General features: G+C 33.9%; 1 protein-coding gene across 2 annotated transcripts; it reads left to right on the plus strand.

Annotated features, from left to right (window-relative positions):
* The first annotated feature begins 1035 nt into the window (after positions 1-1035).
* On the plus strand, positions 1036-9757 carry LOC139528310 (uncharacterized). Of its 2 annotated transcripts, none has more exons than XM_071324238.1 (2): positions 1036-1147; positions 6916-9221. In XM_071324238.1, the coding sequence occupies exons 1-2, from the start codon at positions 1145-1147 to the stop codon at positions 8812-8814; spliced, it is 1902 nt and encodes a 633-aa protein (XP_071180339.1). In that variant the 5' UTR covers positions 1036-1144; the 3' UTR covers positions 8815-9221. The 2 variants fall into 2 exon arrangements, with proteins under 2 accessions (XP_071180339.1, XP_071180338.1); XM_071324237.1 differs by lacking the exon at positions 1036-1147 and adding an exon at positions 2866-2962 and having other exon boundaries at positions 6916-9757.
* Positions 9758-16362: the final 6605 nt, after the last annotated feature.

Consider the following 16362-nt stretch of genomic DNA (forward strand, 5'->3'; position numbering starts at 1 on the left):
AACAACAAAAATAGCAGTTTCCTAAAAACATACGATTGGAAATTTCACGAAAGTACAAATTTGGATCAGTAACTTTGTTGAACGGTAACTGTGGCAGCTGAAACTTTATTGTTTCTTAAAATATAAGGGTTTACCTTTTCGTTTGTTATATTGGAAACTGCAATGTTAGCTTCGTTTTCAGTACATGCTAGAGTTGTTTACCTTTGCCTACCAGATGGTTAGATTCAACCATTTTATTATCTTAAAGACTTTCATTTAATCATTTAATAATGCAGTACACACACATTTGATAAAGGGTTCCCAAATTACTGTCTTAATTTACATGGCCAATATTTTACATCTTTCTGACATCTGCTTCGAAAATCCCAGTTAAGTGAATCTTAAGTGGTTCTTCTAGGTAATTATATTTGGTGTGTTTACGTCCATATATACATATGATCATAATTTGAAAATTTGATACGATCATCGGATTACAGATAAATTATGACTGGACCTGTGAACTACAAGTTTTTTTCCCTTTATGTACCCCGTTCCTATTATCTGCAGTCAGATACATATATCTGTTTCAACGTAGTAAGTTTTGTAAAAGTTCGAATATTATACTAAAAATAGATCGTCATTTAGTACAGATTTGATACATTTGTAGATTGAAATAAACAAGTAATGTTCCCATAGGCGACAATGATAGCCCTTTTTTGAGATACAGACTTTAGGAAGTTAATTTTTTTAACGAAACTTTGCTAGAATTACAGAAAAGTTATTCGGACAGTATTTTTGGGTCCAAAAAATATAGGTTCGCGTTGCTTTTCTTAGCGTATTTTGTACTTATCTCCCATGCCTATCAATTTTGCACCTAAAAATACGTGTCTCGTCCTAGCGTTGAAAAGACGTCTCGTGTCCGATAGGGGTAAAGAAAATATTTTGTGTGGCCTATCATATCATGCAGAATGCACGAAGTCTCTAATAATAAAAAATTACGGGCGCACTTATCAACCAATCAGGGTTAGTCATACTCTTAATTCTGAATACCATGTTATGCTCATAAAATGGCTGCGCCCATACAACCGAATGGTGTATTGTAACCTGTAATGCAACTTTGATAACAACTTTCGCTTTGAGTTTAATAAGAAGTCTGTCAAAAAATATGGTAAGAACATAAACATGATAAATATCACCTTTACTTTTAGGGCTATATGATTATAGATAAAGAATGATCATGTTAGATACACTGTTTTATTAATAGGTATCGACAAAGCAGACCGTATTGGGACTATTGTCCAAAAACAGTGATGACTGCTGTAGCCATATTTTGACTATTTTACCGATTATATCTGCTGGTTCACGCATCGTTTTAAAAATAACGGAATTTGATGCAACTGTCATAAAAGTGAGAGGTTTAAAACTATAAAACCAGGTTCAATCAACCAGTTTCTACATTTGTTTGAAAATGCCTGTACCTAGTCAGGAATATGACAGTTGTTGTCCATTCGTTTGGTGTGTATTATTCTTGATTTTGCCAATTGATTAGGGATTTTCCGTTTTGAATTTTCCTCGGAATTCAGTATTTTTGTGATTTCACTTTTCAATCTATATTTCTAGAGAAAAAGTTGGAAGAGTGAAAACAAAAACAACAAATTAGTTTGCTTCAATTAAATATTAGGAGATTGAAATTTAAATTGCAAATGAAAATTTCTTTTTCGTCAATGTAATAGAAAAAAAGATGTTTAAATAAAAAAAGTAAAATCACAAAAAAACTGAACTTCAAAAAGGAAAGTCCCAAATCAAATGACAAAATCAAAAGCTCAAACTTATCAAACGAATGGATAAAAACTGTCATATTCCTAACTTGGTACAGTCATTTTCTTATGTAGACATTGGTGGATGAAACCTGGTTTTGCACGTGCACAGAAAATAAAGTTTGTTAAAAAATTAGTTTGTCTTGTCGAAACATTGTTTTTTTCGAGAAGTTCTCTCAGAAATTACAGATTACTAAAATCCACTGTTAGGGTGAATATAGATGACTTTATCTAATAAAAGTGAGTTTCATCTTTTCACCAGTACAAATTCATGAAAGAAATATGTTAGTTTTCTTCCAGCGCTAGTATCAACAAACGGTGCTATGGCCTCTTAAACTTGCAGTAAGCTGAAATTTATGTTTTTTCCTTTGCTGAAGGTTTTACTGTGACTTATAGATAAAAACAGTAATACAATTGGTTTTCCTTTTGTTTTTGTTTCGTGTTTTGTGCATGTACTGTATTGTGCATGTACTGTATTGTGTTATGGTTTGCAGTGGCGGATCCAGAAATTTTCATAAGTGGGGGCCCACTGACTGACCTAAGAGGGGGCCCGCTCCAGTCACGCTTCAGTGATTCCCTATATAAGCAACCAAATTTTTTCCCAAAAGGGGGGGGGGCGGCCCCCGGCCCCCCTAAATCCGCCTCTGGTTTGATACCTAATTTCCTTTATTGTAAATATTTTATTACAGATATTTATTTAGATTGAAGACCTTATCATGACAGGTAGTAACATATATTCAATGTTTACTTTGTTATTAATACATTTATAAATACGTTATACAAAATGATAAATCTATCCTGAAGTTTTGAGTATTGCGGAAGCGATACTTCCTTGTATGTATAAGTTCTGTCAAATAATTGGCAATTACTTAAACATGTTAAATACTTTTTGTCACTTTTACCGAGGATACTATGAGTTGTATAACTTCATATAGTGATTATCATGGTCAGTCTGTGTCTGTCAGTCATTGTCACTGGACCTTAATCTCAAATTATCGAGATCATTTGCAACCAGATACAATAAAATAAAGGTCACATTTATCTTTGTTACAACGTATTAATTTTTTGAAAAGTTTCAATACTTAAAATCTCGTTAAAAATAGATCGTGATTCATACAAATCAAACTTTCACTTTCAAATCAATACAACGGCTGTCAAAAATAATGGTAGGTACATAAATATTATCACCTTAACTTTAGGACTGTATAACTATAGAAAATAGCTGATCATTTAAGACACGAAGCTTTTGTAGAGCCTATGACTTTTGTCGCAGAAAGCTCGACAAAGGGATAGTAATCTGGCGGCGGCAGCGTTAGCTTACTTCTTAAAAGCTTTATATTTTAGAAGTTTAACGATCTGGATGCTTCATATTTTGTATATAGATGCCTTATGTTACACGGTTTCCGTCTGTCATATGTCCATTGTCCTTTTGGCTGATTTTCATGGTTCAGGGACTACTTGAAAAAAAACATAACTATATGTAGTATTGCGAACCTGATGCCCGTCATTTGACCTCGACCGTATTAGTGAACAAGGTTAAGTTTTCGTGGTCAAGTCCATATATTAGATACTATAACAATAGTTCTAATATATTTGGTATATTGAATAATTGTCAGGTGTACATGTCCGACTGGCAGGTGTCGTTTGACCGTGACCTCATTTACATGGTTCAGTGGTCAAAGGTAAGTTTTTGAGGTTTTTTTAAATTCTTTTTCTTATACTATATTCAATCGATCAACGATACTAGGTATATGGAAATATTGTATGATATATACGTCAGTCTTGTAGGTTTTATTTAACCTTGACTTCATTTTCACGGTTCAGTTCTCAGTGTAAACATTTTCTGATATGGTCTGTTTTTCTTTAACTATTAGCAATATATCAACTATATTTGTTGTTTTGAAGGATTGTAAGGTGTATATGTCTGTCTGGTAGGTATCATCTGACCTTGACCTCATTTTCATGTTCCTTGGATACTATAAACAATAGGTAAACTATATTTAATACATTGGTTGATTGTAAGGTGTACACAGCATGATTCATCTGAACTTCACCTCATTTTCTTGGATCATGTTAAATTTATATGTTACTGGTAGTGAAGCCTTATATTTAGGACTATCACCATGCAATCAATTGTTAGTAAAGAAGGCGATATATTTCAGTGTGTGCAGTCTTATCCTAATAGGTATTGATCATTCAGCTTTCAGTCTGTCCCATTATAAGGCTGTTCCCTCTCAATTGACATACGCGGTCATCTCAGAACCAAAATCAATGACAAAAAAGACGCTTTTAATTTGGAAATGATCAATTTTCCCCCACCATAGGAACAAAATACCAACTGCACCTGCATATGGGATAAGCATTTACAAACTCATATGCATAAGCCTGCTGCTGTTATTCAATTCTCATCACTTGGCGGCCGTCGTCCGTCGTTGACCGTCGTCGTTAACTTTTACAAAAATCTTCTTCTCTGAAACTACAGGGCCAAACTTAACCCAACTTGGCCACAATCATCATTGGGGTATCTAAAAAATGTGTCCGGTGACCCGGCCAACCAACCAAGATAGCCGCCATGGCTAAAAATAGAACATGGGGGTAAAATGTAGCTTTTGGCTTATAACTCTGAAACTAAAGCATTAAGAGCAAATCTGACATGGAAACATTGTTTATCAAGTGAAGATCTATCTTCTCTGAAATTTTTAGATGAATCGGACAACCGGTTGTTGGGTTGATGCCCCTGAATTGGTAATTTGAAAGAAATTTTGTCGTATTTGGTTATTATCTTGAGTACTATTATAGATAGAGATAAATTGTAAACAATACAAAAAAATACGCAACCTATTAATGTTATATTCGTTACTGACATGAGTTTTATGACCGTCTTAAATATTTTCTCTGACATCATATAATAATTCTTACTGACGGGTTTTTATATATATTACATGGACTTGGAATGAGCATGTAATGGGCATCTTTCTTATGAGAATAAACTATTATGTACTCTAGTGGTTCAGTAAGGGTGTTAATGAAGTTCAAGAACTGTGACTACCATTCGTTTGATATCTCTGAGCTTTTGATTTTGCCATTTGATAAGTAACTTTCCGTGTTCAATTTTCCTGGGAGTTTTTTTGTTTTTCTTATCATTATTCTATCCGCTTCTAAAATTTAATGTCATGCTGAAAGCCAGACTTCAGTTTTTCCAGCGAAGAATTTGTTAAATAATTGACATTGCAACACTACTGATTCTCACTTTTACGTGTCTATGTATATTGGCGTTTGTTTTTGTAGCAGTTCCATATTTCTGTTGTTCATTTTCCTGAATTGATTTTGTTTTTGGTTATTTGTTTCCTCTTATAGTTGATGGATTTCCCTCTGTTTTTGGTTGCCATCCGGAGTCGTTTCGGTTATATTGATTTATGATTATTGAACCGCAGTATACTACTATTGCCTTTATTTATCGAGGATTTGAAGGAATTTAAAAAACCGTCTCGGAAGTAAACTTTTTGTAATATTTACAGCATACAAAAGATCTGTTATAAAATCTTCCAGACAGTAAGAAAGGGTTACCATGATAGAGATAGAAAGGTTCATATCGACCATAGACAACGGAAGGCAGGTTCACATCGACCATACATAACGATAATACGGTGAAAATCAACCATACATAACGATAATACGGTTAATATCAACCATACATAACGATAATACGGTTAATATAAACCATACATAACGATAATACGGCTACATAACGATAAGACGGTTAATATCAACCATACATAACGATAATACGGTTAATATCAACCATACATAACGATAATACAGTTAATATCAACCATACATAACGATAATACGGTGAAAATCAACCATACATAACGATAATACGGTTAATATCAACCATACATAACGATTATACAGTTAATATCAACCATACATAACGATAACACGGTTAATATCAACCATACATAACGATAATACGGTTAATATCAACCATACATAACGATAATACAGTTAATATCAACCATACATAACGATAAGACGGTTAATATCAACCATACATTACGATAATACAGTTAATATCAACCATACATAACGATAATACAGTTAATACCAACCATACATAACGATAATACGGTGAAAATCAACCATACATAACGATAATACGGTTAATATCAACCATACATAACGATAATACGGTTAATATCAACCATACATAATGATAAGACGGTTAATACCAACCATACATAACGATAACACGGTTAATATCAACCATACATAACGATAAGACGGTTAATATCAACCATACATAACGATAACACGGTTATTATCAACCATACACAAATATAGGACGGTTAATATCAACCATACATAAAGATAAGACGGTTAATATCAACCATACATTACGATAATACAGTTAATATCAACCATACATAACGATAAGACGGTTAATATCGACCATACATAACAAAAACATATACGAAAAGGCAACAGTTGTTTTTGCTTGGTCTATATGTCATTTTGTGCTTCTTTGTTCAATATTTGTTTGTTTTTATAATGATTAAAATTATTTTTGACATATTACCCATAATGTCTGCTTGTTCACATATTATAGTCAAAATAATAGTATTTGATGTGACTGTCATACAAGTGAGAGGTTTTAAAACCAGGTTTAATCCACCATATAAGAAAATGCTTGTACCGTGAAAAGAATATGGCAGTTGATATTCATTCGTTTGATGTCTTTGAGCTTTTGATTTTGCCATTTGATTAGGGACTTGTCTTTTTGATTTTCCCGCAGTATTTTTGTGATTTTACTTTTTACCGGTGCTAAAAAGCCATAAACCGATTGAGATAAAAAAATCTGCTTACAAAGTAAATCCGAGGGGAACACATCAATTCTAAGAAGAAAACACATTTTCCACAATACTCCTCAAAAAAAAAATTCATGACAAAGATGGTATCGAAAGGCATTTTTATTGAATATAACCGATAGGAAAAAAATGAAAATGAAAATGACGAAGAAAATTGATGTTGTGTCACATATGAAAAGGAGAAGATCGTCAATCCTGATTAATTCAAATTTATTTTTCTATCCATTAGATATCTTAATTGTATTTTTTAGAGTAACATGCAGAATGAAAACTGGTCTGTCCAGAATTTCTACAAAATGTTAGAGGACCAAAGCCAACAAGTACCGAATGATGCACGGCAAAGCAGGTACTGCAAATATATTACAAAATTTGCCTCTCATTTTGGCAAAGAGTGGTGTATGGTAGTGGGGAGCACGGCAGAAAAAACGAGGCTGCGGTCAAACATGAACGAAGGCGACTTTGACTACCTGATTATATCAGGGGTTTCCATACCCGTAGAGGCTTTAGAACATAGAGAGGATCTACCTTGTTTTGTTCACGTTAGAGGTGACAAATTTAAACATTCATTTACCCACAATTTGGTAAACGGGAAATACATCCACAGTCGTATTCTAAAAGAAGTCGATAGAGAGGCTTTTAAAATAATGTGCGGTCTGTTGCAGGTATTTACAATGCCACTTGTTTCTAAGGGGTTACATTATAATCGTGTCGGCATCAACCGTGACGCTAAACCTGGCATGTGCGAAGAACATTATGTTGGCTTCCAGATGGTTGGGGGAGCTAATGAAGAAATATATATAAGAAAACAGGATACAGATATTAGAGCTACGAAAAAATATTTCCAATCGGTAATGGATTTAAGTGATTTATCTCCAAGTATGAAATCTCTTCTTAACAACCTTATAACCGTACTTGCTGAAATAAAACCACACAACAAGTCTGGTACTGCCATGTATCAAACCTTCGCTGGTTTAATAGAGGCAGTCAATTCTGATAATGCAGTACACAATGTAGCCAAGCTGACGTCTTTTCATCCAAAGGGCACAGAGGCAAACGACAGACATTACATTGAGGATTCATCTGGAAAAAATGTATTCCGGATTAAATTTAATTATAAATCCAGCAACGATTTCATCGCTGCATTTCCTCTTAAGGGAAAACTGAAATGTCTGGAAGAATGGCGAGTTCGGATACTTACCAGCGACAAAGTTCTGTGGCCCAGCGCGGAAGCTGTGGAAAAAATCTGCCAGTCGGAGGTGTACGTTGTAGCTAAGCCGGCAATTGTCAACCCTTCTGCCGACATCGATTTTTGTCTCGGCTTCAATCAAGCGGAAATTATCCTAGCTTCAAACCTTAGTTCTGAACAAAGATTATGTTTCCTACTCCTTAAATCCCTCCAGAAAGGATACCTTAAACATTATTTTTCAGTACTTACCACGTTTCACTGGAAAACTGCCTTTTACCATCAGTGTGGACAAATCGATCCTGCTCTCTTTGATCGTCATTCTACAATATTATTAGCACTTGTGAGTGTTTTATCCTACATGATAGAGTGCTTAGACAAAAGATATCTCAAGCACTATTTCCTAGATAGCAATCTAATAGCTAATATTACTGAGACAGAAGCCAATGAAATCAAAGGGAAGATCGAAGAAATTATTAAAACCCCAGAAGCAGCTCTCCGATTGTATTTCGATATGAATAAAGAATGTAAAAACTCAAAACAAGAAGAAGAGATATCCATGAAAGAAATAGAAGAAATGAAGACACGGATGAATAATCCGTCCAATGAAAAACAAACCGACACAATAATTAGCTTGATGTCCGATTTGCAGAAAGCAACCGCTAGCGACGATTCTAAACTCACACAAGCTATTGTGGATACGTTATATATGGTTATTGAGGAGGAAACAGATATCCCGTTTGTACGACCAGAAACCCCACACCAGCAGTGTAGCCTCAACGATCTCTTGGCACAGGCTACAATATATTCCACAACAAGCTTTTCCTCAAAGAATGAGAAGAAAAAGGCACTAAAAGACTTAAAGGCAAAGTTTCAACGGTACTTTCTTCTATTCGTTTTAAGTGAGCTTGACGTTGTTTTGTATTATTTTGTTCATGAGGTATACATAATGGTTATCAATTTATGAATTACATTTAGTCTTTTTTTGAATTTCCGAAGAAGGTAGGAATATGTTATAATTCGACAGGGCCCCATTCAATGTTACAATTAATCAGACTTTCTATATAATAACTAATTCTATGATATAGCGTAGCATTGTATTCCTTCAGTAAAAACACTTTGTCACATGTAAATATGGCACAAAGAGTAAGCATATACAAAATACAATAACATACGATCATAGAAATAAATTAAAAAAAAATGTAAAATGAAATATTTTAATATATTACTACAGTCCGATATGCGGTTTAAATAGAACAAAAGAATTCGACCTGTTGTGTTTAGAAGGTAGAAAAGTGAAATGAACTTTGTATACGGTTGTCAAGATGTCACAAAAGTTACTTTCCGTACAGTCATTATAAATATTTGCATTCACGTTGTTTAATTTTCATATTGTACAATTGTTGACAATGCAACTTGCAAACAATCGTTTTTAAAACGACCATAAGTCAAGCTGTTACGTCATTTAGGGGGTCTCCTTATAAACTGCTACTTTTTTTTGCTGGACATAGAAAAAATCTGGGAAAAATTACAAAAATTGAGAAATGAATTGCCAATCGTTTAAGACCATTCCCAAAGTGGCACACCTAAATTTGACATTTGGACGCAATTTCAAAGTTGGATGTTATATGACGGGGTTTTGTTAATTATTTTTTGAATCGAACACACCCGTCCTATATATGTAACATCACATGATTTTTAAGTGATTAAAACTAATTTTTTTAAATGATATTTGCATGTTTGACATGTTTTTTTCTTTAACAATTACAATTACACCGACAGTCATAATTTCTGTATTATTTAAAAAAGTGTTGTTACACATTTTGTTATACCTTAGTTATACAGTAACCCGTATTGGTTGACCATTGTGAAGTTGAGTTTTTGGGGTAGCATAAATTTATATCGTTGTACTCCTTTTGTTTGTGTTAACCAATTGTCGTTCGGAATTATTTTTTATACGTCATTTATTTATCTTGCAACTTCTTGTAATTTAGTTTGCGTCTTATTTCGTCGGTGTCATATTCACCGTACGGCCTTCAACAATGAGCAAAGCCCATACCGCATAGTCAGCTATAAAAGGCTCAGATATACCAAAGTAAAACAATTCAAACGAGAAAACTAACGGCCTTATTTATATAAAAACAAGAGTGCACACACAGAAATGTCTCGCCTTCTTTACTAATCATTGATATTATGCTGATACTCCTAAATCTAAAGCTTTATTACGACGGTCACATAGACTTAACATGAACCATGAAAATGAGGTCAAGGTCAGTTGAACCATATGCCAGGCAGACATGTACAGCTAACAATGCTTCCATACAACAAATATAGTTGACCTATTGCTTATAGTTTAAGAAAATAGACCAAAACACAGAAACTTAACACTGAGCAATGAACCTTGAAAACCAGGTCAAGGTCAAATAAAACCTGCACGACTGACATATAGATCATAAAATATTTCCATACACAAAATATAGTTGACCTATGACATATAGTATTAGATAAAAAGACCAAAACTCAAAAACTTAACTTTGACCACTGAACCATGAAAATGAGGTCAAGGTCAGATGACATCTGCCCGCTAGACATGTACACCTTACAATCATTCCATACAACAAATATAGTAAACCTATTGCATAAAGTATGAGAAAAACAGACCAAAACACAAAAACTTAACTATAACCACTGAACCATGAAAATGAGGTCAAGGTCAGATGACACCTGCCCGCTAGAAATGTACACCTTACAATCATTCCATACAACAAATATAGTAGACCTATTGCATAAAGTATGAGAAAAACAGACCAAAACACAAAAACTTAACTATAACCACTGAACCATGAAAATGAGGTCAAGGTCAGATGACACCTGCCAGTTGGACATGTTCACCTTACAGTCCTTCCATACACCGAATATACCAAACCTATTGCTTATAGTATCCGAGATATGGACTTGACCACCAAAACTTAACCTTGTTCACTGATCCATAAAATGAGGTTGAGGTCAATTGAAAACTGTCTGACGGGCATGAGGACCTTGCAAAGTACGCACATACTAAATATAGTTATCCTATTACTTACAGTAAGAGAGAATTTAACATTGCAAAAAATCTGAACTTTTTTTTCAAGTGGTCACTGAACCATGAAAATGAGGTCAGGGACAATGGACATTTGACTGACAATCTTCGTAACATGAGGCATCTATATACAAATATGAAGCATCCAGGTCTTCCACCTTCTAAAATATATAGCTTTTGAGAAGTGAGCTAACACCGCCGCCGCCGCCGGAGGATCAGTATTCCTATGTCGAGCTTTCTGCAACAAAAGTTGCAGGCTCGACAAAAAAATGAACGAAAAACAAATATGTAACACATAAACAAACAACAACCACTGAATTACAGGCTCCTGACTTGGGACAGGCACATACATAAATAATGTGGCGGGGTTAAACATGTTAGCAGGATCTATGTTTGTGTTCGATCATACAGTATAATAAGTCGGTAGTTGCCCGCGAATGGATTTTTTTTTATTCTCTGTGTCTTATTTGTTGATTGCAGTTGGTTTTTGTTTTGTGTCATGTAGAGATATGATGTGATTTTGTTTTTCTTTTGATGTGTTTGCATCTTAAATTGGGATTACACCGAGTTATTTCATGGTTTCTTTTGTGCTATATTTTCGATACATTTTTAGTCTATTTTATAGCATCTTACAATTGTCCGGCGACATAATGTGATACTTTTTTTGTTCGCCAATATTATTCATACGATTTGAATTTACTATTTATATCTTTTTCTTTTCTTTTTAGTTTACCTACAGTCGAAAATTTGCAAGACATTAAGAGTCTTTACTTATTTAACCCTTTTACATTAGACTCAATTTTCTCAAACACCTCTCCCTAGTTTTCAAGAATATCAAAGTTCCCTTATATTAATTTTTACCGTAAACGGTGGCTCACTCTATTTTTCTCATACTTGCTCACTGTAACAAGTCAAGTACTATAGTAGTACACCGGTGTCTTCATATTTCATGTACTGCACATGCGTATATATATTACTCGAGTGTGAAACATGCAGACAATACTCTACTAAAGCAAGCCAGGAAACAATCCATCAACAAGGAATTAAGACTGAGCTAAGGGGAGCTCGCTCCAGTGATTCCCTATGTTTAATCAAACATATTTCCCCGACGAAAGCCCCCCCCCCCCCCCCCTCCCGCCTATATTCTTGAAAACGTTGTTCTTATACATACTTATCTCCATGTTATTGTCTCAAGTCTTCAGTCTCTGCACCGAACTCTTACAATCAACCAAGTCGTTGCTAAGACGGTGCTTAAAAGAGCAGCGGCTTGGGTTAAAATTGTACTTACTAGATAGTCTTTGATAATCTGTTACAGTTTTGTACAAGAGTAATGTTTGGTATGCTTAAACCTTTGGCATATTTTGTAAGTTGAAAAATGAATATACTAAAGACCTTTTTTGGGTGTTAACATTTGCGGTTGACTGGCATATTTTATGTAGAATGTACAACCTGTTTTATTTTTAAAAAAAAAATGATTCTAAAAGATAACGAAAATTAAGCATATGCTCTTTTAACTGTTCTTGAACAGGGCTCCAATTTAAAAAAAAAGAAAGAGTTCAGATGATCAAGTTCTTTGAAGAAGGAGAAAGGGGAAACCAATAGCACTGCTATATCATCTCAGAAATTATACAAATTATTACCATTAGCATTACAAGACTATGAAGGATGCATTCACATCTCTTCTGTTATGGAGACGTTTGACAAATTCTGTATATAAAAAAAACAAGTTCCTTTTGTAACATAACTTTATTCATATAGATTATTTCTCCTACATATCTTTATATATTGCTTTCTTTAGTTCAAATTGGAATCTCAGATAAGCATCTGGTACTTTAAAACCTCTACTCTCTGTTCCATGCCTCTGGTCGACATGTGTACTTCAGAATAATTACTGACTGTCAAATGTATAGCAGAACGTACATAACTTCTTGATAAAACAAACTGCTGTCTATCTCCCTTTTCGACACTGCAAAAAAAAAAAATCGAACAGGCAATTAAAGAGGGGGTTGCAACCACATGTTCCCCGTACAAACGGATCGGAATTCAATTCTCATTCTGTAAACAAATATTGTAGGATGCGTTAGTGTCGAATCCTGAAATTTGTAAGGTATTTTGGTGTTTAAAAAGCCCCTCCCCCTTTTTTAATAGACACGACAAAAAAACAGCATTTAGTTAGGATAAAGAACTAATAAACGATAGTCCTATAATGTAAGGCTTCAGAGTTTCATATCTTTAAGATTCAACATGTTTATCGGATTGTTGAACCGTTCATTTTTATCGGATTTTTTTAACTACCGATGTTGAACCGTTGAACCGTTGAACATTGATAGTTAATAACAAACATTCGATAAAAAATGTTGAATGTTAATGATATGAACCTCCGGTCTTATATAAAAGGACAATATATAACACTTCTGAGGTTCATATCATTTACATTCAACGGTTTTATCAGATTTTTTTTTTTACTATGAACCGTTCAACATCAATAGTAAAACAAATCCGATATACAAACGTTGAATATAAGTGATATGAACCTCCGCAGTTTATATAATAGCATTACGGTAAATATAATAATTAAAATTCAGTTAATTTAGTGTGGGAGGCTATTTTAATCCACTTTCTGAGTGTGTATTAAATAATGTTACAATGTAACTAACCTATCAAACACACCGTGAAAAATAACATTATCTCCCCTGGAAATGCTTAACAACAAGACACAAAAAACTGCTACCTTTTTTTGCTCTATATCACATAATTATGAAAACACATTACATAGATAGGAAATATTGTGCTTGTGTACACGTTTAAATGTGTAGGTGGCACACTCAGAACGATCGTCTCTAGATTTTTTTTTAAAAAATTCGTCCCGGCCTTTCCGGGTTCACGTAGCAACACGTTTCTTTCCTTTCCAGCTATTCCTGATTATCAATTAATCCAAAACATGCATTTATCACAAAGCAACTATTAAACAACTCACCTATACAAATGGTGATCGTCTAATTCCTAGCTGATTCCTTTAATCGTACCTTTCTTGACGACACCCATCGTTGTAGCGTCTACCATTGGAGGTAGCGAAATTACATGATTTGACAGGAGAGCGAAATAAACAAGGGGAGCAATTTTATCGAACCGCATTCCGGACTGTACTATACTTTAAAATACTTTATGTAACTTTGAAACTAATGAAGATATACCTGTAAGTACCTTTATTTAAGCAATCAACCTGCACATTGTCCTTGCTATATTTTTAATATTAATTTCATTAATTATCACATGTTGCAAATAAACTCATCATAGATACCAGGACTAAATTTTGTATAAACGCCAGACGCGCGTTTCGTCTACAGAAGACTCATCAGTAACGCTCGAATCCTAAAAAGTTAAAAAGGCCTAATAAAGTACGAAGTTGAAGAGCATTGAGAACCAAAATTCCTAAAAGTTTTGCCAAATCCAGCTTAGGTAATCTATGCCTGAGGTAGAAAAACCTTAGTATTCAAAAATTCAAAATTTTATAAACAGTTAATCTATAAATATAACCATATTAATAATAATTCATGTCAGGACAAAAAGTGCTAACTACTGGGCTGGTGATACCCTATGGGAAATAAATCTCCACCAGCAGTGTTATCGACTCAGTGGTTGTAATAAACTCATCATGGATACTAGGACTAAATTTTGTATATACGCCAGACGCGCGTTTCGTCTACAAAAGACTCATCAGTGACGCTCGAATCCAAAAAAGTTAAGAAGGCCAAATAAAGTACGAAGTTGCAGAGCATTGAGTACCAAAATTCCTAAAAGTTTTGCCAAATCCAGCTTAAATCTCCACCAGCAGTGGCATCGACCCAGTGGTTGTAATTAAACTCATCATAGATACAAGGACTAAATTTTGTTCATACGCCAGACGCGCGTTTCGTCTACAAAAGACTCATCAGTGACGCTCGAATCCAAAAAAGTTTAAATGATACTGACGAGTTACATTCCTAAGAATTAAATAAAATTACTAAGAAGTCATATCTTAGTTATTTTATAGGATTATTATATGTTTCAATTTCCATAATTAATATGAATAATAAAAATCACTGCCCAGTTTTCACGACACATTTTAAAGCATTGAATCCTCGCCTTATCAATCTCAATCAATATCACGAGAAAAGCATCAATATAAAAAGGAAGATGTGGTATGAGTGCCAATGAGACAACTGTCCACAAGAAACCAAAATAACACAGAAATTAACAACTATAGGTCACCGTACGGCCTTCAACAATGAGCAAAGCCCATACCGCATAGTCAAGCAGAAACATTATTGTCCCCTAAAAACAACCAATCAATTAAAATACAAAATATATATATAATATCGGTATAATGGTCAATAGATAACAACAATACTATCAACACAAAAGTAAAAGTAAATGTACCACATCAAAGATTTCTCAGTTTCTAATATCAAATTTTTCCGGGGAGTACATTTTTGTATGTTTTTTTTGCGGATAAAACAAAATCGCTTAAATAAATTCCGCCATTTTAAAAGTGCACATTCAAAAGTGGGACGAAAGATACCAGAGGGACAGTCAAACTCATAAATCGAAATAAACTGACAACGCCATGGCTAAAATTGAAAAAGACAAACAGACACACAATAGTACACATGAAACATAAAAGAAAACTAAAGAATAAGCAACACGAACCCTACCATAAACTAGGTATTGATAAAAGTTTTGAATCCACCAAAAAAATAACCGAAAAAATATTTCGTATACCTTATTCAAAGAAAATGGTGAAATGTTACACCCGCGAAATCAACCCGCTATACGGTATGAAACCAGTTGATTTGGATATCATACTATACCACGTTTATTAAATTGGCGGCTGAGTGCGGTCGCATTTTATAACGTATTGAACAGGAAAAGACTTCATGATGTATAAACCAAAACAAATTAAACTTGTAGAAAATTTTTCATTAAATGAAATAAATTTTTTTGGGGACTTTAAATAGTCGACTTTCGTCTAACATACAGAAGATGCAAAACAATTTGTCTACAATATAATGTCATAGTATGTAGAATGGTAGGTAGTTCCATATGAATAAATGTTATATTATTTCATACCATATCAAAATTTAACTCTACGATATCGTACTGAGTGCATGAAATAGCTACCAAAGGTACCAAGATTATAATTTAGTACGCCAGACGCGTGTTTTGTCTACATAAGACTCATCAGTGACGCTCATATCAAAATATTTATAAAGCCATTTATATATTCGAAAAAGCATTGGAGTATTAGTATGGAATGTAATTTTATGATATAAAATGGTAAACAATATATTCATACAGATGGAACGAAAATGTATACATTATAAATATCTATATGATTCGAAATGGTATACATTATAATATCCCATATGTACGAAACGGTATACATTATAATATCCC

The sequence above is a fragment of the Mytilus edulis genome, chromosome 6 (assembly GCF_963676685.1).
Source record: "Mytilus edulis chromosome 6, xbMytEdul2.2, whole genome shotgun sequence".
Taxonomy (NCBI): domain Eukaryota; kingdom Metazoa; phylum Mollusca; class Bivalvia; order Mytilida; family Mytilidae; genus Mytilus; species Mytilus edulis.